The sequence below is a fragment of the Odocoileus virginianus genome, chromosome 8 (assembly GCF_023699985.2).
Source record: "Odocoileus virginianus isolate 20LAN1187 ecotype Illinois chromosome 8, Ovbor_1.2, whole genome shotgun sequence".
NCBI classification, from domain to species: Eukaryota; Metazoa; Chordata; class Mammalia; order Artiodactyla; family Cervidae; genus Odocoileus; species Odocoileus virginianus.
The window spans coordinates 40,363,935-40,391,604 of record NC_069681.1 but is presented as its reverse complement, the minus strand read 5'-3'; the positions used below and the strand labels follow the sequence as shown (position 1 = coordinate 40,391,604).

The window sequence follows — 27,670 nt, the reverse complement described above, 5'->3', positions numbered from 1 at the left end:
TTCCGCTAGCTTATCCCTCTGGCTAGGGACCAACAGTGTTTCCATCAGACACAACCAAAGTTTGAATCCTTCTTCAAGCTCAGCAGGCCCTCTCAGGACAAGACTGTTTCTGTCTTAAAAAGGAAAAGAACTTTTTTTGTAGAAACCTCTTGGGACTAAACTCCTGAATGCTGTGTTGAGTGAGTTTCACTGTATTTTCATCTATCCACCTTTCCATCACTTTAAACATTCTTTGAAGTATAGTTAATTTACAATGCCATGTTAGTTTCAGGTATACAAAACAGTGGTTTCTGTTATATACGTGTGTGTGTGTGTGTGTGTCTCTGTGTGTGTGTGTATACATATAGGACTTCCCAGGTACTGCTAGTGGTAAAGAACCTGCCTGCGAATGCATAAGAGACACGAGACACAGGTTCTATCCCTGGGTCGTGAAGATCCCCTGGAGGAAGGCACAACCTACTCCAGTGTTCTTGCCTGGAGAATCCCATGGAGAGAGGAGCCTGGTGGCTGTAGTTGCAAAGAGTCCATAAGGTTGCAAAAAGTCGGATACAACTGAAGTGACTTAGCCCAGCAAATATATATATATATACACACACACATATACATATGTATATATACACATAATATATGTTATATATTGTTTTTCCTTATAGGTTATTACAACATTTTAAATATACTAGTTCCCTGTGCTATTCAGTAGGCCCTTGCTGGTTATCTGTTTTATATATGCGTGTTAAGTTGTGCTAAGTCACTTCAGTCACGTCTGACTCTGGGCAACCCTGTGGACTGCAACCCGCCAGGCCTCCTTTGTCCATGGGACTCTCCAGGCAAGAATACTGGAGTGGGTGGCAGCCCTCCTCCAGGGGATCTTCCCTTATATTTAAACTGGTTTGGCAGGTGGGTTTTTTTTTTACCACTAGCGCCACCTGGGAACCCCTGTTTCAAATATAGTAGTATGTATATGTTAATCCCAGCTTCCTAAATTATCCATTACTTTTGTAAATTAAATGTAGAACCTCACCCTTTAGTTCTTAGTTGTCCTGGATTTCCACACAGACTCACATGAAATAATAGAGCTTCAAGCCTATGTTAACTTGAAACTGACTTAGAATGGTTGTTTTTATTTGAATGTGACTGCTTTTAGGAGGTTCACTGACACTCTGCCTGGCTTTGAAATTCAGATAATAAGAGATGACATTTCCTCAGGGGAGAGCTAAAACAAGTTGATAAATTGTTATTGTGCTACCTTTCAGCGGATGACCTATAATTAAACCACACACTCACAAAAAGGCAATTACAGAAATGTGATGGGTCTGACTCAACCTCTTGAAATCAAAGAAGTTCAGAATTAATATCCAAAGTCCAAAGTCAAGTGTGCGATATTGAGTATTATAGAAGTAAATTTTGCTCTTGGGGATAACATCTGATGCCTGGATCTGAAAAAAATACCACAGCAGGTTATATAACAAAAGCTACAGTTTGCTTTAAGTTTTTGTGTGTCTCATTAAGATGCATATGTATAGTTTCCTATTTATATACTTACAATAAGAAAAAAAGGTTTTATAACCTATTCATTAAATGCTGTGTCTGTTTGTATAGATCTGGACTTGACTGCATGGTCATAGTCAAACCAACTGAGAAGAAATGCCTCCTCTTTTCCTAAGCAGTGAAGATTTATGTATTTGACTTTGAAGTCAACAACTGTGTAGTGTTTAGTGCCAAATCAAATGCAACATCAAATTACCTTGTATTCATTTAAGTGAATTTGCAGATTTATGGCAGACTGGCACAGATCCAGAGAGCTAGGGAGAGGACAATCACAGCAGATGATTGTAAGGGATGAAAATGAAGTAAATATCTGGGAATTAATTACCTGTAGGGTTAAGGTCCATTCCTAGAAAGAGTCAGGAGCAATTTATTCTGCAATCAATTTGCAAGCACCCGGAGTGTAACAAAGTGGCAGATAACATAGAGTCTTCAAAAACAAGCCATGCCAAACAAAACTAATTTCCCTCTTTGACAAAGTGACTAAACCTGTAGACTGGACGATTTACTGGTTGCAGCCCAGTTTGACCTTTGCATAGTTATCAGTGCTATTTCACATGGAATGGTCATTGACAAGCTTGCAAAAAATCACTTGAACGGAATAATAATCAGGTGGGTATTGAACTGGTTGGAAAAATGTTCTTGGGCTTGTTCAATAAAAAAGTATGAAGACAAGTTTCCAATTATTTAGTAGTTTACACAGATTTTATTGTGGATCTCTTATTGATTTTATTTGTTTGTTTTATTTTGCTTTAAATAAACAGCTTCATGAGAGAACATAAAATATGCTCCGAAACTTGAAACAAACTCAGGTTTGTTGGAGCTTCTTTGACAGAATCTTTGAAAAAAAAGATTGGTAATCCAAAATGAGTTTTAACAAATTAGAATCACTATCTAATTGGGAAGGACTTGCTAACTGGTTAATACTAAAATATATGCTGAAGGAAATAAAAACACTAAATTCCATAAATGCAAACTGTGAAAACAAAGTTGTTGTTTACGATAGTATCAACTACTTACTCTGTCTTTTATACTGAATCTCTGGCCCAAACCATGCTTCTTGTTGCCAGGGAAAGATACTACTAACGTCTGAGCCAGGGTCAACATAGATCAACAATGCCTTTCGATTATTCAGAAGGTTAAGTCTGCTTATGGGCTTTCCTGGTGGCTCAGATGATCTGTCTGCAATGTGGGAGGTTAGGGTTAGATCCCCAGAAGAGAATGGGAACCCACTCCAGTATTCTTGCCTGGGAAATCCCATGGACAGAGGAGCCTGGCAGGCTACCGTCCACATATTCACAAAGAGTCAGACACAACTGAGCAACTAACACCTTCACTTCTTTCAAAGTCTACTTATACATTCAGTGAAGGGGTGTTACTCTTAAGCGTCAATCGCTAAAAGACCATCAACAGAGAGAGATGACAGTAAAGCAGTACATGCATAATTATAGGAGGAGGATGTTGTTCACCTCAAGAGAGAATAGGAGATATATAATTTTTACAGGAATATATTTAATTTTACATAAAATTATCTTTCTTATCAAGTGCCAGGAAGGAATTTTCTACTCTTTCTGGTTCTTATGACTGGTCTAAGATTGGCATGAGACATGTTGTCAGGATGAAATCATACAAAAGTTTAATATTAATGACATATATATGTGGAAGAGACCCAGGGCAACAGAGTAAGTCATCAAAATGACCAAAGCCCTCACTGTAAATATATCCTCATCTAAAGACAAAAGAGGATGTTAGGGGTAAGGGATCTGGGACTTCAAAGGGGAAGGAGGCAATTAGCATGAAGATAGAAAAGCAAATGTTTGGTAGATAAATGTTTGCCAGGCCTTGCAGAGACAAAAGGACAGAAAGTGAACTCTGATGTCTGGATGTTTCCCCCACCATACCTGGCTCACATTCTTTGCAGATATCTCTGATGATAGCTCTATTCTGGAAACAGGCCCTGTCTTTAAATTATTATAATCAGTTAAGGAGGAGGCAAAGGCTCTTCCAAGTCTTTTGGACCTTAAAAATAATCTAAATTAATCCTCATGCTTGAGACATATTTTGAGGTGGCAAATTTTGCTCCGCTACATAAAGTTATCACATAGCAACTAACATTTTCCATGTATTTTTGCCACCAGATACATTTTTTTGGCCATTCTCAATAAAAGTAATTAATAATGTCTATTCAGCTCCTCTGCTCATTTTCCAATTGAGTTATCTGGTTCTTTGATTGTTGAGCTGTCTGAGTTTATATATTTTGAATATTAACCCCTTATTAGATAGATGAGATACAAATAATTCATTTAGTAGGTTGCCATTTTGTTTTGTAGATGGTTTTCTTTGCTGCACAGAACTTTTTGTTTGATGTAGTTCCATTTTTCTTTTTACTTCTCTTGCCTGGAGAGGCATATATTTATATATATATATATATATATATATAGTATGAAGTTGGTCAAAAAATTCATTCAGATTTTTCCATACCATCTTATGGAAAAAATCCAAATGAACTTTTTGGCCAACCTAATATTTATTGATAAAATTGTTGTAAAAGAGCTACTGCTTAGGTTTTCTTCTAGAAATCTTATGGTTTCAGGTCTTAAATTCAAGTATTTAATCCATTTTGAGTTAATTTTTATAGATTGTGTGAGATAGTGGTCACTTGGCCTGCCAGTGCCGAAGACACAAAAAACATGGGTTTGATCCCTGAATTGAGAAAATCCCCTGAAGTTAGAAATGGCAACCTGCTCCAGTATTCTTGCCTGGAGAATGCCATGGACAGAGGAGACTGATGGAATGTATAGTCCATGGGGTCAGAGAGTCAGACGTGACTGAGTGACTGAACACACACACATTCAATTTTCCCAAGACCATTTATTGAAAGAAAAAAGCAGCCCAGCTAAATATTTTATTTTAAATATACAATTGATTATAATTGTTTCATTTCAAAAGCCTTATTTAATTAGTAAAACACAATAAGGATAATTAATTATGATTCATTTAAAATATCTGGGAAAAAAGTTTTTGCTATGATATTTAAAATAAATAAAATTTTGGCAGAGATGCTAAGTTATTGGTATTGTCAACATGATTAGGCTTGATTTACTTTATTAGTACACTAGGTACAATTAAAGTAAAATTAGAATTATGGCCAATAGAGTTTTGTCACATGCACTAAAATAATGTTATTTCTCAAGTTTTCCTGCTCTTACTTTGGAAATGGCTTCTGCAGCCCACTTAATTTGACATCTTTGGCACAATGAACCAGAACCTGACTTGGAAAAACAGAAAAACTGCATTGGCAAATGATCTGCCAAGTGACCCATGAACAAAAGCGAGATTGGGTTGCCCTTTGAAATAAACCTATTTGAATTTTATTATCTCCAGAGCACCTTGTGTCTCTAATCTTGTGAAAGGTTAGTAGTCTATCCATCAGAGCAAGATAAGAGTGCTGGTTGATGTCTGCTCTTGATGATAACTGAATCCAGCAGTTGGAGCTAGAAGAAGGAGATTCATTACCATCAGCAGTTCAAAAAGAGGGGGGGGAATGACCACAGAGGGAGTCATCCACAAGAAGCCATGTTTTCCTAGCTCAGGGTATTTAATACAAAACAAAATAGAAAACAAAGGATTGCTATATTGAGAAAGGTTTGCAAACCTCTTAAACAAGTTCCCCTAAATCAGGGCTGTTTTAAGACTACCTGTTGTGGAGATTAACAATTTATAATACATAGATACTTTCTTTTTTTTTTTTATCTCTAAAAGCTTCTTTAATAAATTTATTACTTTGAATGTAATTTCAAGTTTCCATGTTAACTTTTTTTTTTCCATTTATTTTTATTAGTTGGAGGCTAATTACTTTACATCATTGCAGTCGTTTTTGTCATACATTGAAATGAATTAGCTTGGATTTACATGTATTCCCCAACCCGGTCGCCCTCCCACCTCCCTCTCCACCCGATCCCTCTGGGTCTTCCCAGTGCACCAGGCCCGAGCACTTGTCTCATGCACCCAACCTGGGCTGGTGATCTGTTTCACCCTAGATAATGTGGTACATATACACCATGGAATATTACTCAGCCATTAAAAAGAATTCATTTGAATCAGTTATAATGAGTTGGATGAAACTGGAGCCCATTATACAGAGTGAAGTAAGCCAGAAAGATAAAGACCATTACAGTATACTAACACATATATATGGAATTTAGAAAGATACTTTCTTAAAAACTATTGCTAATTGCTTTTGGGAGGTCTTCATGACACACATCAGAATAAAATAAGAGTGATGCTGTATCACTGTATAATATATGGCTAAAAGCCAACAAGTATTATAAAATATCCAATAAAGTCTAAAATAATGAGTCTGTGGTTTTTAAAGTTAACTGAATATATTCTTTTTAGGACTTTCTAATTTATATGGAATTTAATAATAATTTATAATTTTTATATAATTTAGAAGTTGGGATAGAGATCATCTAAGAATTATTTGTAAACTTAAAACATACCAATGGATCAAAATAAGCATGTGCTTTAGGGCTTATTTTAATTTTGACATTATGAAAAATAGGATACATACATTCAGCATTGTAAATTTCATAAAAGATATGACACAGTAATTGATATTCTATGAAATGTTTAATAATAATTGGTTTTATTCATTGCATTCCAAATGATGGATGTTATAAAAATAAAATGGCCATCGTATAACAGGATTAATGTATTTTGTTTTTCCTTTGAGAAGAATCTGGTAAATGACTGGCAAAGTAAATGTAATCAGTCTTAAGTAAATTTAGATCAAAGTTAGTTCATTTGTATTTATATCTTACACATGAATACTATAAGTCTTTTTGTATACCTATACCAAGATATCCACTGTTTATGCTTTCATCAAAAGAATATAGTTACATTTGAGTTAAACATCTATGTGGCCAAGTGGGGTTGGTGTCCATTTCCCTTTGATAATTTTAAGGAATGAAATTATTCCTAAGGTATGACCTGGGGAATCTGTGCCACCTCTTAGTCTTATCCAACAAGCTCAAGAATGTGGGTGAGCAACAGAGGTGGTTGGAAGTTGCCTTGACTTTCATCAGGTTCTTGTTGTCAAATGTTTATAGAAAGATTTCTAGAGTTACACAATTTGTCATCCTGCCTTAAGGCTCATCCAATGCCCACCAAAACCTCTGCAGAGAAAACAATGACTTTTAATTCATAATAACTGAAATCTGAAATTGATGTTATTTTTTCTTTAGTTTGAGCTGACATCTATAATAATGAACAATGGAATTTTGTTGAATGCTGATTATATCAATTAGATAAATCATTTCTCAGTCTAGAAATAAATAAAAATTATCTGTATTTTTTCAGAGCATTCATTAAAAAACCAAAAATGTAGACTTTTTCTTCTTAGTGGATAGCTGCCTAACCTTACTCAGAGCATTATTTTACAGATAACATGCTGTACTTTTTGTTTATTTTTTAATGAAGTTGTTTTTACTAATCAGCATGAATCCACTAGATTTAAAGTCAAAAGACTCAAAACTCTCCATGCTACTTTGCTGATCTACTCTGTAATTTTGAGTTAAATTTCTTGTTTATTTTTGGCCCTCCCTATGCATTTAGGTATTTCCCCTCTGTCATCAAGCAATATTTTTTGTACTTAAGAGGGCCTTTTATGTTAAAATAATATCTATTGCTTTCTTCCAAATATAAAAGCAATTTATGGTCATTGCGCAAATTTTAGAAAATTAACAGTGTACAGAAAAGAAAATAAAAATAAACTATAACATTCTATCCATAGTGAGCTGTTTCTGCATTTGTATTTTTATTTTTTCTGAATGTGTATTTATATCTTTAAAAATTGGAATTGTACTTGGTACATCCTTTCATATCATTTTCTATCTTATCAATTTCTGCCACCATGCCTTGTACTGAATGCAGATTTCCTGTGAAACAGGTAAGGTTTATGTTTCAAGACCCTTCACTTGAATAGACCCTTTTCAAGGTCCTGTGCCTAATTTTATTTTTGTAATTATGTTAAAAATTATGTTCTAAAAAAATAAATAATAAATAAAAATTTTGTTCTAAATTTATAGGTTTCACTTTTCATAGAATCTATAGAGTCTGTAGACTTCTTTTATCTGTGTTATGTGCTTAAATGATGACCTAATTAGACGATTGCAATCATTCTTCTTCCTCTGGCATGAATTAATTTGGACATTATTAGATCTTATTCTTCCCTCATCCATACTATGCTGATCTTTCCCTCACCACTGGAAAAGTCCTTTGTCCTGTAAGCAATGAAGGCAGAGGGTGACCAGGGGAGTTTCTGTGTTAAGTGGAAGAACAGGAAAAAGAGATGGAGGGCAATGAAAAAGACTAGTACCCCTCTATCGCCTTCCCCACTAGGAACAGTGACAGTGGCCTTCTCATACTGTTGACACTATGACCGATGCTAGGCTGCCTTCCCAAGACCAGAGTGCTACTTTTCTGTTGTGAAAAAAGAGAGAGGGAAAAAACGTGAAAGGAAGGAGAAAGCAGGGTATTTCATGATGCATTATATGGCTTGCCCCTTCATCATTTCCCCTTCTTTCCCTGCTTATTTCACCACCAATCATGCACTGGCCTAAAGTGAAAGTATTAGAGAACACAGAAGAACTGAAGTGATTTTCAGTCTTGGCTGTACTTTAAGATCACTGCTTAGCTTGAAGATATGCCAATACCTGGATCTCACTCCCAGGAATCATGATCTAGTCTAGAATGCAGCCTGGTGTCAAGATTTTTTAAGTGAGTTTATTGGGCAATGAAGAGTGAGAAGCCCTGTATTCTGTGGGAAAGGGAGGACGAAGGCAATTTCACATGACTCCTCTTCCCTACTGTCCTAAAAACCTACACAATCTCTCATCATCATAACCCTAGGTCCCTATCATTGACTTTTCTTCTGCACACTAGCTTTGTCCCCACTTCCCAGAATTCACTGTCAGTGATCTGGTACTCGAGAGACTTTGTCCCACTCTCTGGCCCAACTAGTATTTGGGTGAAGGAGTAGGGAGAACTGGACAGAGAACTGAATTTGTGGACAGAGCAATATACTAATCAGATTTGGAACCTTCATTGCTTTTTTCAGTTGAGGAAGACAAAAAGTTGGAAATGATTTCAAGATCTGTAGTTTAGGTACCTAATGAGTTAAATAGATGCTCTGGTTAATGGTATCTGAGGGAAAATAAAATGCATGCAGGATCATGGACAAGACCTAAAGAACACTGTAGGCTAATGCTAAGGAGGTGTGTGATGATGAAGGTGAATTCAGAAAGTATCCCAGCTTTCAATTTCACATGCATGGCTTAGGGTAAGATACATACACAGTCTGCAGGCTCAAAACAGTTGTTTGCTTTTGGGAGCAACCGTCAGCAGACTACAAACTTAAATGCATGACTCCCAGAATTAATGGTTTATCTATACCACCTTCTGATCTTAAGTGGCCTAATCAGTCTTTCTTATTTTAAAAGAGATCTTTGGGAGAAATAACCTACCAAGAAATAAAACATTTATCAAGCTAATGTGTAAAGGATCACTAAGTCTAGATAAAGTTTAACCTTGTGAAATGTGAATTCAAATCAACAATTTCTATAATCTGCTTTATTGCTTCAAATCTCTCTACATCAGCCAGTTACAGATTGCTGCTTCCAGGTAACTTTTCTTTTTGAAGCTGAATACATATTTGATTCTGAAAAATCTCCTGGCATTGGGCTTCTTCCACTGACTTTACCTTAATAGTAGAGAATTAAAGGATTTTTGGAAGATGTTGATTTTTCTTTTTTAAACAAACACACTTGGTTATAAACTGTGGACTTTTTATTAAAAATTTCTTCATGAAAAAGTCTAGTCAATTGGATTAGATACCTTGGAAGAATATAGAATGGTGATGTTCAATTTAGCTGAATAATATGTTTAAAGATACATTTACTGTATGTTTGGTTTTTTGATCTGTTTTCGATTTATTGATTAGGAGTATTTCCTCAGAATCCTTGTTTCTACTTATTTAGATATAATCTACAAGGGTTTCCAAAACACGATGGGAGGAATATAATGACAATAGCCTTTGGATTGACATAGTGAGGAACTTTTGAGTTATGCATTATATTTTTAACAACTGATGCTATTTATTATTTTTTTAAATAATTCTTTTAGATGTATTCTGAGCATTGTATTGTGTTGTAGAGCCTTGTAAGATTTTAAAAGATAGTTTAAATTTCTCTTTTCATTAATTATCATGAACAGAAAGTTTAAAAATATATATTTTTATCTTAACCTCATGGTCATTTTTCCTTTCCTTTTTCATTTTATACTGTCTACTTTAAATTCCAGGTTTATGGTAAGATACTCTCCTTATGAAAATCTCCAAGGACTCATTAAACCACAATCTTAGAAAAATTTAGGGGCGTCTACTTTAAGATCACTAAAGTCACCTAAATCCTCTAAATCATTTAAGTGATTTAAGAATTTACTTTTGGATTGTACTTACCTTGCAGGGGAATATAAAGAGATGAATGGGCTGCAGAGTTGTCAGAGTGAATTTTTTAAGATAAAATAATGGAGGAAAGGAACTTTTATTCTACTACTTATAGATAACAGACTAATAATTAAATTGCCTTCCTACTTGCAAGAATTCAAAGGCATAATATGTTTTGTTTGATTAATTTATCTTCAAACATTTCACTTAGGATTTTGACCCTTTATGCCAGGGATTGGCAAAAATTTTTCTGTAAAGGGCTGAATATTAAATATTTGGGCCATTTTGAATTACATGAGATCTCTGTTGCATATTTCTTAGTCATTGTTGGTTTATATTTTGTTTGTTTGATGTGGCTCAGCGGTAAAGAATCTGCCTGGTAATGAAGGAGATGCAGGAGACATGGGTTCATTCCCTGGGTCAGGAAGATCCCCTGGAGGAGGAAATGACAGTCTACTCCAGTATTCTTTCCTAGAAAATCTCATGAGCAGAGGAGCCTGGCGGGCTACAGTCCATAGGATTTTAGCGATTTAGAGTTGGACACGACTTAAACAGATAGCAAAGCTTCCCTGCTACCAGTTGTTTCTTAGAACTCACCTTTGTCAGCACTTGTTTGGAGCTCTGGGTTATATGCCAGTTCAGTGGTCTAGGGCAACTTGCTTAACATTTCTGGGCCTCAATTTCCTTATCTGCAAAACAGCTATACTAATATCTGATATGCATACAATGTGTGAAAAGCTCATGACATGGTGTTTGACATGGTGTAAAATGCCTTCTGTGTTAAACATCAGGCAACTTCCTAGGTCCTATCTCTAGTTACGTTGAAATTACCATCATTCATTGTTTCTAATTAAATTGTCATTTTCATTTACGTATCTCAACTTTCCTCCAAAAATGTATCAGGTTCAAATGGAAATAATTAAGATATTCCGTTGCCATGTTGACTTCATTTTAAATCAGATATTTTGGGGGTGGGGATGCTTACTTGGGTGTAATAATCCCTCAAACAGGAAATTTATAAAGTACTACTATTAGCTCCCTTTGAAATTTTATGTGGTGGTGGTTGAAATTATACAGGCATTTATTAATTCCTGGCATGAATTGATTGAGTAAATCATAATGCTTATTATAATATAATAAACATTATCTGAAAACATACACATGTACACACAGAACAAGAAGAAGTATGAATTAAGAGATAAAGATATAGCAAATTCCAAATTAATTTTTGCTGACAGCAGCTTCATCTCACAATAACTCCAGATTCTGATTTCTTCCTCATTGAATAAGTTGTTATTTTCAAAATAATTGTATTTAATTTCAACCCCATAATTTAAAAAAGTGCCTACTGAGAGTCTGTTTCTTACACAAAAATTCAACTGATGTTTAAGAAAAACTACAAAGATAATATAATCGGGTATCTATTCAAATTACTTGTCCTCTTTCCCTTCCATAGTTCTTTCATGCGAATAATGAAGAAATAAAACATGGCCACTTATTGCTTATTGAAAACAACAACAAAGTTCCAAGCTGAATTTATTCGATCCCTGGATGAAAGAAGGCTTCACTGTACTGTGGGAGACAGCGGTTTGAGTGTTAACTCATGATAGGCTTTGCTTGAATGAAGTAGGGGAGTGAATGTGAAAGGCAGCTTGGTGAGATCATGGGCTGTGAGGACAGAGTTCAGTAGAAACAGCAGCAGGAGAGACAGCAATGAAACCAGGCGAAGCGAAGACCTGGACAGACAGAGCCTGCAGAGAGAAAATGAGAGTCTGGCAGCCCTGCCTTGATAACCGCCAATCTTTTGAGCAGAGGCCCCCAGGCATTTTACATGTAGATGCACATGAACTTGGAGCATGGGATGATGTGACTTTTGAAAAGCAGAAATATTAGTTGTCCAACTCTTTGCAACCCCATGGACTGTAGCCAGCTAGGCTCCTCTGTCCATAGAATTCTCCATGCAAGAAGACAGGCGTGTGTAGCCATTCCCTTCTCCAGGGCATCTTCCCAACCCAGGGATCAAACCTAGATCTCCTGCATTGCAGGCAGATTCTTTACTGTCTGAGCCAGCAGGGAAGCCCTTGAATGTTTATATAGGTATAAATACATGAGTTTGACCCTCTGGTGATGTCCATGTGTAGAGTCTTCTCTTCTGTTGTTGGAAGAGGGTGTTTGCTATGACCAGTCCATTCTGTCGGCAAAACTCTATTAGCCTTTGCCCTGCCTCATTCTGTACTCCAAAACCAAATTTGCCTGTTACTCTAGGTATTTCTTGACTTCCTACTTTTGCATTCCAGTCCCCTATAATGAAAAGGACCTCTTTTTTGAGTGTTAGTTCTAGAAGGTCTTGTAGGTCTTCATAGAACTGTTCAACTTCAGCTTCTTCAGCATTAATGGTCTGGGCATAGACTTGGATTACTGTGATATTGAAAGGTTTGCCTTGGAAATGAACAGAGATCATTCTGTCATTTTTGAGATTGCATCCAAGTAATGCATTTTGGACTCTTTTGTTGACTATGATGGCTACTCCATTTCTTCTAAGAGATTCTTGCCTGCAGTAGTAGATATAATGGTCATCTGGGTTAAATTCGCCCATTCCAGTCCATTTTAGTTCTCTACTCCTAAAATGTCAATGTTCATTCTTGCCATCTCCTGTTTGACCACTTCCAGTTTGCCTTGATTCATGGACCTAACATTCCAGGTTCCTATGCAATATTGCTCTTTACAGCATCGGACTTTACTTCCATCACCAGTCACATCCACAACTGGGTGTTGTTTTTGCTTTGGCTCCGTCTCTTCATTCTTTCTGGAGTTATTTCTCCACTAATCTCAAGTAGCATATTGGGCACCTCCTGACCTGGGGAGTTCCTCTTTCAGTGTCCTATCTTTTTGCCTTTTCATACTGTTCATGGGGTTCTCAAGGCAAGAATACTGAAGTGGTTTGCCATTCCCTTATCCAGTGGACCACATTTTGTCAGAACTCTCCACCATGACCTGTCTGTCTTGGGTGGCGCTACACAGAATGGCTCATAATTTTACTGAGTTACTTTGACATTACTTTGCCAACAAAGGTCCATCTAGTCAAAGCTATGGTTTTTCCAGTAATCATGTATGGATGTGAGAGTTGGACTACACCAAGACCTGAAGCTGAAGAATTGATGCTTTTGAACTGTGGTGTTGGAGAAGACTCTTGAACATCCCTTGGACAGCAAGGAGATCCAACCAGTCCATCCTAAAGGAAATCAGACCTGAATATTCATTGCAAGAACTGATGCTGAAGCTGAGACTCCAATACTTTGGCCACCTGATGTGAAGAACTGACTCATTTGAAAAGACACTGATACTGGAAAAGTTTGAAAGTGGGAGAAGAAGGGCACGACAAAGGATGAGATGGTTGGATGGCATCACCACCTCAATGGACATGAGTTTGAGTAAACTCTGGGAGTTGGTGAAGGACAGGGAGGCCTGGTGTGCTGCAGTCCATGGGGTCATGAAGAGTCAGACACAACTGAGCGACTAAACTGAACTGAACTGAAATACATGAGTCTGGAGGATGACAAGAGGGCACATCAGTTTTGTCTGCTCTGAGATTCAGTCATAGAATTTCTTTCCCTCTAGGGCAGGGCCGCAATGTTATCACTTCCTAAGAGGAGCCCCATCCAGATGGAGTCAGGATGTATTTCACTGAGTGCTCATGTTCACCATCTATTTATTCACTCCCTAGTCACCACTTTTTAAGGCTCTGCCCTGTGGCAGGCCCCCTATATGGAGATGGTAGTTTTGGTCACTAACAAGCTTACCTGTGAATATGATGTGTTTCAGCTCCTTTCATTCCTGTGTGTGAGCACACACAGCTCCTGGAAATTTTTTTATAAATAAATTGCCAGACTGATGAGGTATAGAAACGTGCTGGTCTTTTCTTGGAAGGCTTCGATGGCCTGTCTCTAGACTTCTGGGAGTTTTTAGCAGAAAAGTAGAGCTTACTGGAGAGAGTGAGCATGTCCTGGGGACAGTTATGTCTGCAGACATTTTTGTCATCACTGCTGGAGGGAGGTTATGCCAATAGCGTCTAATAGGCAGAAGCCAGGCATGCTACCTATTGTCTTACAGCGTACAGGGCAGACACTCAAAGAAGATGGTCCAGCTCAGGGAATTCCCTGATGGTTCAGTGGTTAGGATGCTGCATTTTCACTGTGAGGGCCCAGGTTCAATACCTAGTTAGGGAACTAAGATCCCACAAGCCACAGAGTGAAGCAAAAATAAATAAATAAATTTGATTAATTAAATTTTTGATTTTTTTAATTAAAAAAAAAAAGATTGTCCAGCTCAAAATGTCAGTAATTTTGAGGCAGAGACTTCTGATGCGGAGGACTAGCACTGAGTCATGCATTCCACATAGCTGCAATCTGCCAAGGACGGCATTTCATGCGGCACGGACTCCCTGAGCAGCATCGATCTTCTTATAGTCTCACCCTGCAGGGAGTAGGGAGAGATAGGTTATTTAGGGACCCTGCGTTTAGCCCTCAAAATCTGCCAGAGAAGAGAGTAAATGGCACTGGGATTCCTTCTTCAATGCTCCTCTTAACTCAGCATTTCCCTGGTGGTCACATCACTTGATGATGTAGGCAAGGAGACTTTGAAAGAAGATATGCTTGAAAGTTGACAGGTGTGCACAGGGTGAAGGACTCTTCTATTCACTTAACCTTGAAAAGGGCCTGGGTAAGGGCAGGACCATAGCTTTCCTGTGTCTGAATCATAGCCCTTGCCTGAGGTCACCTTTCTGAATCATATACCCTCCATGCCAGCAACTTGGAGTTTTTCTCAGCCAAAGCTTGGGTTGTGAGCTGACTGAACCGATAGAGCATGCTTTTGCGGAAGGGAGGGCAGAAAGAAGAGATTAGGAGAGAAATAAACTCAACACAAATATGTGGATTTAGGGAAGCAAAGTGAATAGCCTTCCTCCCCCTGATGGGACAGACGCTGTGATCATGCGTAGATACTGTCCCCACCAACTCGTGACCAGAGCTTTTCACTCACTGGGTTCTATGATGATGTGAATTTACACCACCAACCTGAAGCACTAATTTTAAATGAGCTGGCAGTGAGGAGTGTTTTGGAGAGCATGAGAAGAGAATAGGAAAACACTACAGTTTCTAGATAAATGCTGAACAGTACTTGATCCGGTCGCCATGCCCAATCCTGCTACGGTAATATTAGCTAGTCGGCACTTCCAGCTTAAACGGGCCTACCATATGCTATCTGGGGCAGACTGCAAATTCCTCGAGAACCTTCGATCTGCCTCTCTTTCTCCTCTTGCTTGCACCACCCCTTGGTCCTGTGTGCACCTGACGTTTTGATTCATTCATTTGGAGGCAATAAATGGAAGCCTTTCACAGATATCCTTAGGGCACCTTTTGGCTCCTAGGAGTTGATTTTTCCCCTTTAGAGGCCTCTCCAAACCATCCGTGGTGTGTATAGACTTTCTGTTTTGCTTTTGGAACAGTGGTGTTTTTATCCACAAGATTGCTCTCCCACTTGGGGCAGTCTGCCCTGAAGCAAACAGATGTTCACATCCACATCTCCCCTCTAGATGAATAAAATCCTCCCAGAGGCTACAGCTGGCTGGAAAAAGTTCTTTTGTGCTTGTATGAAGCGTAACTGAGCCCTAAGCAATCACCTTTGATGTATATTTTGTGATTGGGGAAGAAAAAAATAATAAATAAATAAAAGTATTTTTATCTGCCAAACTCTTTCTTGCAGATAAGAATTTTTTGTTGACTGAAACCTGTATCCAATGTGAGCTTTGCCCTTACCCATTAAGCAAAGGGTTAGACTGAGTCATGTTTCTTTCCTTATATGGTTATTCAGTTTTGTTCTCTATGCTTTTTGAGCATAATACTTTGTCAGCAAAATGGGTCTGGTAACTGTCTTCCTAATCCCCCATCTTGTTTGGTTTGCTGAGACAGTTTTCATTCAAGCATAAAATACTTTGTTCAAAGAGTCACCCTTCAAAAGGTGAAAGTTTAAGTCTTTGAGCATGCTAAAAATGAAATGAGTATACTTATTTTTTGGAAGACATTAGTTTTGCCTCAGTACCTCGGATCCCCATCTTTCATAAGATCTAAGATCAATGTACTTTAAGGTAGCAACATTTGTCATAATTGCCTGATATATTAGCATCCTTTTAGTACCAAATATTAACTTTGACTATGAGATCACTAAACCATATAATGCTTTTGAACAAGGAATAATAACTTGAATTTTGAGGACCAGTAAAACTAAGAGCAAACTTCTGAGTCAATGACACACCCTTAGACACAAATTTAATCCTGCCATCTGAAAAAATTTTTTTTGAACCATATTTATGGAAGTATGATAACTGAGTTTCTATATTCATACAATTATAGTTACTAATTTTGGCATAAAGAAACAAACCACAAAACAGTGAGTGGGCAATATGATTTTAACCATTTGCTGCAAAGTAGTCAGAGACTAATATTTTCCCCTTGTCAGGAGAGGAAACACTAGGAATGTTACTTTCAATAAAAGAAATACAGGCAGAAACCAACACATCATTGAAAAGCAATTATCCTCCAATTTTTAAAAAAATTAATTTTAAAATAAAGAAAAAAACAAAATTTTCATTCCTACAGTAAAGCATTTATACCTCAAGTCTTTGGAGAGCAACGAGAACCAGAAGATAACAACCCCCACTCCTTTTTTTTAGCTCTTGCAAATCCAGACCACACTATTGATTACTGACAATTCATTGCTGAAGGCAGTACTCTGTATTCAATAAATTAAGCTTTAATTTCTGAGTCCAACAAAATAATTGACCTCAAAAAGAAGATAAATGAATAGACTATCCTGAGCTCGTGATGAGAATCCACTTTCCAATCTCATTATATTAGTATTTTTCAATTCAGTGATTTTTCCATTCTTTCGTAGTTTCTTTCACAATCTGTAACACCTTTTACCTGCTCCTATATGAATAAGGCCAAGCTATTTTCATCTTTGGTTTCAAGACTGAGAGGTTTTATTATGGTAATACTTTGGTATAATTTAATATAGAATTAATATAATTTAATTCCATTTTTAGGACAATCTAAGTGACTAGTAAATTTCTGAAAAACTTCTGAAATGTTTCTGATTTCATAAAATCATAAATAACATAGACATAGAACATATATAAATAGGGTGGCTCAGATGGTAAAGATGGTAAAGAATCCACCTGCAGTGAAAGAGACCTGAGTTCAATCCCTGGGTTGGGAAGAAAGGCGTAGCAACCCACTCCAGTTTTTTTTGCTTGGAGAATCCTATGGAAGGAGGAGCCTGGCAGTCTACAGTCCATAGGGTAATACGGGCAGACATGCCTGAGCAACTTAGCAGACATGCATGCATAGCACATATAAATATTTTGACCAAAGAATCCTTTGACAGTTTTGAACTTTTTTCCCCCATCTGATTTTCTTTAATGAATCCTTGAAGGTTAGAGAGGTTTAATACTATGTAGCCTGATTTTAGCATTTGATAAAAATTAAAATAACAACTATTTGGTCCCTTAAGGGAGACAAGCCATGAATTTCAGATAATCCCTCAATTTTTGCTGAGACTATAGCAATACAATTTCTGTATTTAAGAAGAAAAAGTGTATTCTTTGTAGTAAGAGGATAAACATTGAACAGTGTCCTTTTAAAATTTAAGCATATCAGTTATATTTGAAAACAAATACAAAATAATCACCATTATAGACACAATTTTATCAAGAGAGTGGTTGAATGTAGCTAAGTCAAGTGCTTCTTCTGATAAAGAAGAAATTAGGTGTAGCTCCCATGGACTCCATGGAGAAAGTCATTGATGTTTCCTTCTGCAGCTCCGGAAAAACTCCCCCCAAGCCTCCGGATAAAAAGAAGAGATTTTTGTTGTGCTCCTATTGGAATTCCTTGAGGTATCCAGGACATGATTGTTCCCTGCTTTAGCCATAGCTTCTGGGAATAAGAGAGAACAATGGACGTAAAGTGGAATTACTCTGTTGTTGGGGACTGGATTCATAGACTCAGAGGCATAGTCTTTCCTTAGCCTTTTCCCACCCCCAGGTACATTCTCCAAATGGGATAACACTTGAGCTTGCTCTAGTGCAAATGTATAAGCTTCGTACACACATGAACTGTCTCTTTTTTCCCCCTCTGTATTCTTTATTTGGGGGAGTAAAACTGCTTTACAATACTGTGTTAGTTTCCGCTCTGCTCCAGTGTGAATCAGCCACATGCACACACGTGTCCCCTCCCAAGCCTCCCTCCAGCTTCCCCGCCCAGCCCCACCCGCCACGTTCTCACAGAGCACGAGCTGAGTTCCCTGCGCTGTAACCGCGGCTTCCCACTAGCTTCCCACGTTACACTTGGTGGTGCATATATGTCAGTCCTGTGCTACCAATTCATCTCACCTTCCCATCCCTGCTCCTTTCCATGGCTATGTGACCATTCTCTGTGTCTGTTCTCTATTCCTGCCCTGCAAATAAGCTCATCAGCACCATTTTTTCTAGATTCCGTATATATCAGTGAGACCAATATGAGGGCCAATGAGTCTAGCAGGGACATTGCTTTCTCCATCCCATTTCTTACATACTGTAACTATTCCCAGAAATAGTCAAGTGCTGTTTCAGGATGACAGAGGTCATTCTTGGTAGATTCTTTTTCATTTATTTATTTTTTAATTAACAAAATTTACCCATTTATTCTTTTTTTTTTCCATTTATTTTTATTAGTTGGAGGCTAATTACTTTACATCATTGTAGTGGATTTTGTCATACATTGACATGAATCAGCCATGGATTTACATGTAGTCCCCATCCCGATCCCCCCTCCCACCTCCCTCTCCACCCACTCCCTCTGGGTCTTCCCAGTGCACCAGGCCCGAGCACTTGTCTCATGCATCCAACCTGGGCTGGTGATCTGTTTCACCATAGATAATATACATGTTTCGATGCTGTTCTCTCGAAACATCCCACCCTCGCCTTCTCCCACAGAGTCCACAAGTCTGTTCTGTACATCTGTGTCTCTTTTTCTGTTTTGCATATAGGGTTATCATTACCATCTTTCTAAATTCCATATATATGTGTTAGTATGCTGTAATGTTCTTTATCTTTCTGGCTTACTTCTCTCTGTATAATGGGCTCCAGTTTCATCCATCTCATTAGAACTGATTCAAATGAATTCTTTTTAATGGCTGAGTAATATTCCATGGTGTATATGTACCACAGCTTCCTTATCCATCTGTCTGCTGATGGGCATCTAGGTTGCTTCCATGTCCTGGCTATTATAAACAGTGCTGCAATGAACATTGGGGTGCACGTGTCTGTTTCAATTCTGGTTTCCTTGGTGTGGATGCCCAGGAGTGGGATTGCTGGGTCATATGGCAGTTCTCTTTCCAGTTTTTTAAGAAATCGCCACACTGTTCTCCATAGCGTCTGTACTATTTTGCATTCCCACCAACAGTGTAACAGGGTCCCCTTTTCTCCACACCCTCTCCAGCATTTATTGTTTGTAGACATTTGGATAGCAACCATCCTGACTGCCGTGTAATGGTACCTCATTGTGGTTTTGATTTGCATTTCTCTGATAATGAGTGATGTTGAGCATCTTTTCATGTGTTTGTTAGCCATCTGTATGTCTTCTTTGGAGAAATATATGTTTGGTTCTTTGGACCATTTTTTGATTGGGTCATTTTTTTTCTGGAATTGAGCTGCAGGAGTTGCTTATATATTTTTGAGATTAATTCTTTGTCAGTTGCTTCATTTGCTATTATTTTCTCCCATTCTGAGGGCTATCTTTTCACCTTACTTATAGTTTCCTTTGTTGTGCAAAAGCTTTTAAGTTTCATTAGGTCCCATTTGTTTATTTTTGCTTTTATTTCCAGTATTCTGGGAGGTGGGTCATAGAGGATCTTGCTGTGATTCATGTCGGAGAGTGTTTTGCCTATGTTCTCCTCTAGGAGTTTGATAGTTTCTGGTCTTACATTTAGATCTTTAATCCATTTTGAGTTTATTTTTGTGTATGGTGTTAGAAAGTGTTCTAGTTTCATTCTTTTACAGGTGGTTGACCAGTTTTCCCAGCACCACTTGTTAAAGAGGTTGTGTTTTTTCCATTGTATATCCTTGCCTCCTTTGTCGAAGATAAGGTGACCATAGGTTCGTGGATTTATCTCTGGGCTTTCTATTCTGTTCCATTGACCTATATTTCTATCTTTGTGCCAGTACCATACTGTCTTGATGACTGTGGCTTTGTAAATGGCTATACTACCCAAAGCAATCTGTAGATTCAATGCAATCCCTATTAAGCTACCAACGGTATTTTTCACAGAACTAGAACAAATAATTTCACAATTTGTATGGAAATACAAAAAACCTCGAATAGCCAAAGTAATCTTGAGAAAGAAGAATGGAACTGGAGAAATTAACCTGCCTGACTTCTTTTTCATTTAGAACCTCTTAACCAGAAATCCCAAATACCTGTATTTTGTTCAAGTTCTATATAGTGATAGTCTATCATAATAATACATGGTACTCCATAACTTTCTGATTCATTATGGCAGCCTAAATTCTGTTTATTATAGCTTTGCTATTAAGTGAATTTAATTACACTATGAGTCTCTAAACACTGATAATTGATTGATATATATAACAACTCCAAAAGGTCCAAATATTTCATTACTTTGAATATCTCATTTATGAACTTTTCCAAATAAAAGCAAATTAATTGCATGTAGTGTTTAGAACAGATTTTTAAATAGACTGGAGCAAATGTTTTTATCAGTTATGCATTTATTGTATTAATGACAATACTTAGCCACATGTTCTGATTCAAGTTAATAGAATTTTCTAAAATTTACAACAAATGGAAAAATAATTGAACTTCTTTGGAAGAGTATTAAATGGTAAATTCCTAATGTTAATGGATGTTCTTTCCAACATAAATCACATGCTCTTCTGTTTTCTTTGAGAGAAGATCTTAGATATAAGTCAAATCTCACTTAAAATATATTCATCAGTTGATTGATACCTTAATCACAGGAGACATTTTTTTTTTTTTTTCTGTGAAAACAACCATTAGAAGCAGTTGTTTTGGGGATAAGTGGATGTTTTGGACTTCCTAGATCTTTCTAATTTATGACTGCTTTCTTGTTTTAATTTGCAGAGTTTTTCCGAGAGCTCCTGGAGAATGCAGAAAAGTCATTAAATGATATGTTTGTACGGACCTATGGAATGCTATACATGCAGAATTCGGAAGTGTTCCAGGACCTCTTTACAGAACTTAAGAGATACTACACAGGGGGCAACGTGAACCTGGAGGAAATGCTCAATGACTTCTGGGCTCGGCTCCTGGAGCGGATGTTTCAGCTCATCAACCCCCAGTATCATTTCAGCGAGGACTACCTGGAGTGCGTGAGCAAATACACAGACCAGCTGAAACCGTTTGGAGATGTTCCCCGGAAGCTGAAAATTCAGATCACCCGCGCCTTCATTGCTGCGCGGACATTTGTCCAAGGGCTGACCGTGGGCAGAGAAGTTGCAAATCGAGTGTCCAAGGTAATTGAAATTCTACTGTCTTTCTAATTGGCCTTTCCCGTTTTCTCTGTTTTTTTTTTTTTTAACCAGTGTTTTTTTTTTTTTTTTCTTTAAAATTCAAGTAAAAGTTCTCACGTACAGTGGTCTTGCTAAATCAGCTAAATGTCAAAGCTTAATTCTTTGTGTGAGAGGAGCCAGGATTTCAAGCCATTCCATGTGGTTTGAAACATAATGTCAATATTTATCAACAATTCAGCAGGGAAGCTTTTATCAGGGAAGGCATGAAAACAGGTGTCTTGTAACCATGACCACTTGGCATTTCTGATCAGTTTTAAGGATGATAAATACTCATGAAGCAGTCTATCCAGAGGTTATAATCCTCTGGGAAGGCACAAGATGACTATCTTCATGGTGACTGCAAGTGGAGACAAGTTGTTGCTCAAAACACCAGCACCTGGCATTTCTTCTTCTTTATCACCCTTGTCAATGTGGCAAATTCCTTAATAGTAAAAGAAGAGCCTTTAGCTGACACCTGTAGAACTGGATTAGGGAGGACTAATGAATACAAAGTGTAGACTCTGGTGGAGAATTCTTTCTGTTATCCATTATCTTTGTAATTCAATGCTGTGTATTGCATTGGGCTTATGAGAAAAATAAATCACTAATACATGTATGTGTCTTTCTTTGAGGATGCCTCTAAACCTTTAATGGATGGGGTCTTTTTCCACTGCTGTTTTCAAACATTGACTGTTTCCTGTGTAAAGGATATATGGCTTTGTTTAAATTCTTCGTTGACATTCAACTGCTCTTATAAGATAGGCTTGCCCATTTATGAGGGCTGTCCAACAAATAAACTGGAAGATGATTACTTTAAGAGGTAAAGTTAAAACAATAGATAACAGGAGTCTGGTATTATGTCACCCAAAAAAGGTCATGTTTGTACAAAGATTATTGCTAAATATTACTTTCTTATTGCAGACTTGTGCCAAATAGCCACATAGTTTTTGTAACTATTGGTACTATCCTGCCATGTTTCTTTTTTCTCCACTTTGATCTCCTCAGTATTTACATCTTGGTAGAAAGATGTATATACCCTTAAGAATGTCTCTCTATGGCTCTATTTGTAAAATTCATAGCAGTCCATTTTTTAAATGAGAGATTCTTAAAAAGGTTACTTGAGCATATGGAAAGACTATTTGGAAGAATGCTCTGAGGGAGATAATCACAAGGGATTTAATAATACAAAGGGCCTGTAACTTTGATGTTAAAAATAATTTGTTTCGTTGAAAATCAACATTCTAAATACCAAAGGAAATAGAACCCCAAAAGTGGATTAATAAGGGATTGGCCAGGTGGAGTAATAAGAGGAGACATGATCACGTGGGTAAGTCTGTGACATACAGATCGATATAAGCAATAAATATATATTCCATATATTTTTGAGGGATAGATTTTGTTGTTAAAAAATGTTAGTCATGGTGGCTTCAAATTGAAGCCCTTGCTTTTATTGCAGAATGAAATTGCCAGCTTTTGAGACACATGAGGTAAGAAATTAAAAGCGTGGATTGATACCTGTGGCAGTCCTGATTGTTTATATAGAGTCTGCCTGTGTGTGAATAATGATTAGATAAATATATTTACTCTGGGGAAGTCTCAGTGAGGTAAGAGAATATTTTCTATCAGTCCATCTAAAAAGCCACAGGGAGTTGGCTGATGCCTCTCTTTCCTGTTTCTCAGAGGATGGCATTAAAGACAGTCAGGAAGTAGTGCCCCCCGTTTGCCTTTCCCTGACTGTCCCAGTCTTGAGACCTTTGTCTACCAGAAGCTGACGTGTCAACCTTCCTGGTAAAAACTGATATCATGGACCAACCATCAGTAGAATATGATCTTCAGTTTTGTTTTGTTTTCTAGACATGAAGTGAGATGAACTTTGCAACACTGAGATCTTTCTCCCCTTGATTTTTTTCATGACCAACATTCATTTGCAGAATAGCTGCTGTGGGTTTGCAATGTTGTCTGTGGTCATGTAACTGTGAATGTTTACTATTTTATGTAGATATTGCCTTGTTTGACCTGAGTATCATTAGCCCGAAGCCATTCAAATCATAAATCCCATACTGACATCTGGTTACTGCCTTCTAGTAGGTGAATAGATGGATGGATGGATGGAAAGAGAGAGAGAGGGATGGATGGAAAGAGAGAGAGATGGATGGGAATATATAGCCTTGGTTTAAAAGCTGAGAATTTTTTTTTTTCTCAGATAATTTATGACTTAGGGGTTTAAGTATTTTACCAGTGAACTTTCTTAACTAATGATGACCAGATGGTCTGTAGCTGACTAAATCAGATGCAGATCTACCAGCACCATTTGGGTGCCGATGACTTACAGCACCCAAACTATTCTTTGTGATAATAATAAAATATTACAAGACTGACTATATTAAGAGGAGAAGTAAGAATTGTGTTTGAGGGTTAGCCCCTCATAAATCAGAAGTTTCCTTGTGGTCTGTTACTTGAATGATTTGGAATTTGTGAAATGATTGTAAAAGAGTTAAGGAATTCAAGGCAAAAATCCAAAATGGAGATTCACAAACTATAAGAACTTATCTCCTGCACCTTGGCTTAGGGGATATTTTTTATCCTTCAGTTTCCCTCTTCTATTACAGTGGCTTCTTAAATCTAGGAAGGCATCATTAATAGCTTCTAATTAATTGTTTTGACTGGGAAACTTATCTCTTTGGCAAAACACAGCAGTTTGACACAAATGTTTTGACACAACATTTGGGGAATTTCCTTACCAGAAAAATAGAGAACTAATCTGATGACGTCAACATAACTATTTTTAGAACTCACTCTTGCCATCTCACATCTCACAAGTCGTTTTCTAGGCTTTGGATGGAACAAGTTAATTTTAAATAACTGTTTGAAAATACCTGTGCTATCAAATGGGGATTCCCTGGTGGCTCAGTGGTAAAGAATCTGCCTGCAATGCAGGAGACTCAGGAGACACAGGTTTGATCCCTGGGTTGGGAAGATCCCCTGGAGGAGGGCATGGCAACTCACTCCAGTATTCTTGCCTGGAGAATTCCATGGACAGAGGAGCCTGGTGGGCTACATTCTGTGGGGTCACAAAGAGTCAGACACTGCTGAAGCAACTGAGCATGCAGGCACATGCTATCAAATACATGCATGTCTTAAAACTACAGTTCTCACCTCTGGACACACTGTTTGACCTGTATACAAATCTATGTGTAGGAATCACAGCAACATTGTTTATAATAACATATAAAGTGAAAATATCACAAATGCCCCATCTGCATAAATGATGATCTCTTCTGAAATCCTCTGGATCTCTGAAAATAAGTGAACTACAGCCACGTGTGTGGATGAATCAGTTGCAAAAATATTTTTGAGACAAAAAAGTAAAATAAAATAAAATCACTAAAGAATATATACCATTTCAGTTCAGTTCAGTCACTAGTCGTGTCCAACTCTTTGCGACCCCATGGACTGCAGCACGCCAAGCTTCCCTGTCCATCACCAACTCCCGGAGCTTACTCAAACTCATGTCTGTCAAGTCATATACCATTTATATAAATTTTTTAAAAAGTACAAAGCAATACATAATTTAGGAATTAAAATATATATGGGATCACATGTGCTTAGTTGCTCAGTTGTGTCCAACTCTGTGTGACCATGTGTACTGTGGCCTGCCAGGTTCCTCTGTCCTTGGTATTTTTCAGGTGAGAATACCAGAATGGGTTGCCATTTCTTCCTCTAAGGAAGTATGTTGCCATTTCCTCCTCTAGGGGATCTTCCCGACCCAGGGATCGAACCCACATCTCCTGTGTCCCTTTCATTGCAAGCAGATTCTTTACATATTGAGCCACTAGAGAAGTCTCTTCTCTTACACTGGCTTCTTAAATCTAGGAAGGCATCATTAATAGCTTCTAATTAATTGTTTTGACTGGAAAATTTATCTCTTTGGCAGGGAAAAAAAAGAAAGAAGAAAACTTTCAAATGATAAACACAAACATCATATAATAATAACATCTGGGGATTAGGTTTCGATGTATTATAAAAGAGAGATAATCAGGGGGTTCCATACTTACTGATAACATACTGTTTCTTAATCTCTGTGCTCTGTGTGTCTGCATGCAGGTTTAAGATTTTTCAATGAAAGATATTAAAGTGGGAGGAAACTTATCATTGTTCATCTGTTATTCTTTCCATCTCTGTAGATACGCTCAAGTGCCTGAGCTGCCTTCCATGGTTTATCAAACTTACTGGAGTTTGTAGATTTGACCATTCATTTTCCATGTTCCACATTGTGCTAAATGATATCAAGTAAGCATGAAGACAAAGCTCTAAAATGAACATAAAAGCAAATTTTGATAATATAATAGTCTTGAGAGAGAGGATCCTTACTATTTTTTTTTAGCATGATCCCTTTTTTAAAGCACCACTCTTCTTCCTTATATACATCCATTCATTAATGGAAATTTGGATGCCATCAGTGACTCTGAAGCTAATCAGACATGGGAAGAACAGAAAGAGGGCTGCATAGAGATAGTAAAAATTGTTTGCTTAGACCGAGCTTCTATTTTTCATTATGAAGGCAAGTGACTGTAGTGTCTTCACTGGTCCATCTTGAAGCCATTTAAACAAAGAAGACATGACTTTCATATCTTTGTGCTTTAATAAATGTGACGTCTATGAGGAAAAGCTATAAATTGTGTCAGTAGCAACCACTTTAACTATGAAAGTCATTCCATTGATTCATTCCAGACAAATTAGGTAGATAATGAAATTGAAATCTGTAGAACTTGAACTGTGGCCAAATACTGTCACTTATCTCTCTCTCTCTCTCTATCTAGATCTATTATGCATCTGTTTTTCTATTTAATTCTTTTTAATTCCTTGTGGGTTGGGACTTTGAAAAGAAAGTCTGGCTTTAGTAAGACCAGAATATTATCAACAGACACCTGCCTATGTCTGCTATCCATAATAGTATCTTTGCATGGGGAGCCTCTTAATGGACCCATCCAGCTGAGTAAACAAGCTTGCATTAACAGTGTGTGCCTAGAAAGCTATAAACAGAGAGTCCATTTTCAAAAAGTGTGGTTGGTACATTACAAGGCTGAAAAAAAAAAGATCGTCAAATTTGATGCATTGAAGGCTATGAAATATATCCATTCAACACATTCTTTGATAATAATTGAAAACCATTCTGAAGAATATGCCATAGATATAGTTAGTCTAAAAGGGAAATGATATTCTATCTAGCTTTTGCTTCTGAGATAGAATTTAAGGCACAAACTAAGACCACCTGTTGTACCTGTCACCAAATGAACTGTTTTGCTCCTTCTGTGGTCATCTTTTGATTGGAGGTAATGTTTTTAGTCATCCAGAAATGAAAAAGACCACAAAGAGGCTTTAGGTGAATGAAAGGTTTTTTAGTTCTTTTGTGGTCTGTGTATTCTCTTCTGTAATTAATGATTGTCTAACATAGAATAATAATATAATCAATAATATACAATATTAGGAAGAATAGGTAAACCTTTTGAAGCTGTCAATAATATTTCTATGTTTACAACTTTTAAGTCAGCATGAATAATATATGCTTGTTTTATGATGATGGTGTGGGCATTACATTATATTTAGAAAGTGCTTTGCCGTCAATCAATAAATAATTTCATGATTAAAAAATAGTAACAAAATAACATTAGTACTAGTGGCCAAAACAGCAAAAATAGCTTATTAATATACTTCATTGAAGATGTATGGATTTTGCCATGAGCCAGGTGCTTTGATAAGCACTGGAAATTGTAAGGGTGTGAGCCAGTCCAGGGATCAGAAGAACAAAAGAGTTTCTCCCCTGAAGAAGAGCATGTGTGGCATTCTACAGAGGACTCCAGGGAAGAGACAAGGTCCCATTTTTATGAAAACTATTTGGTAATTTTGATTAAAACAATGAAAATCTTTCTTATTAATTTTAAATTATCTTGCAAAATGCCTCCCTTGGGTGTGTAAGTTTGGGAAATGGTTAAGAGAGT

The 27,670-nt window shown here is 37.2% G+C and overlaps 1 protein-coding gene across 2 annotated transcripts in view; it reads left to right on the top strand.

Moving 5' to 3' along the window:
* GPC6 (glypican 6) overlaps positions 1-27,670 on the top strand; it is a 1,189,310-nt gene that overhangs the window by 571,876 nt on the left and 589,764 nt on the right. For both annotated transcript variants that reach the window (XM_070471522.1, XM_020884423.2), the window contains exon 3: positions 21,244-21,635. In XM_070471522.1, the coding sequence (XP_070327623.1) occupies positions 21,244-21,635 (392 nt within the window). The remainder of the gene's footprint in view (positions 1-21,243; positions 21,636-27,670) is intronic.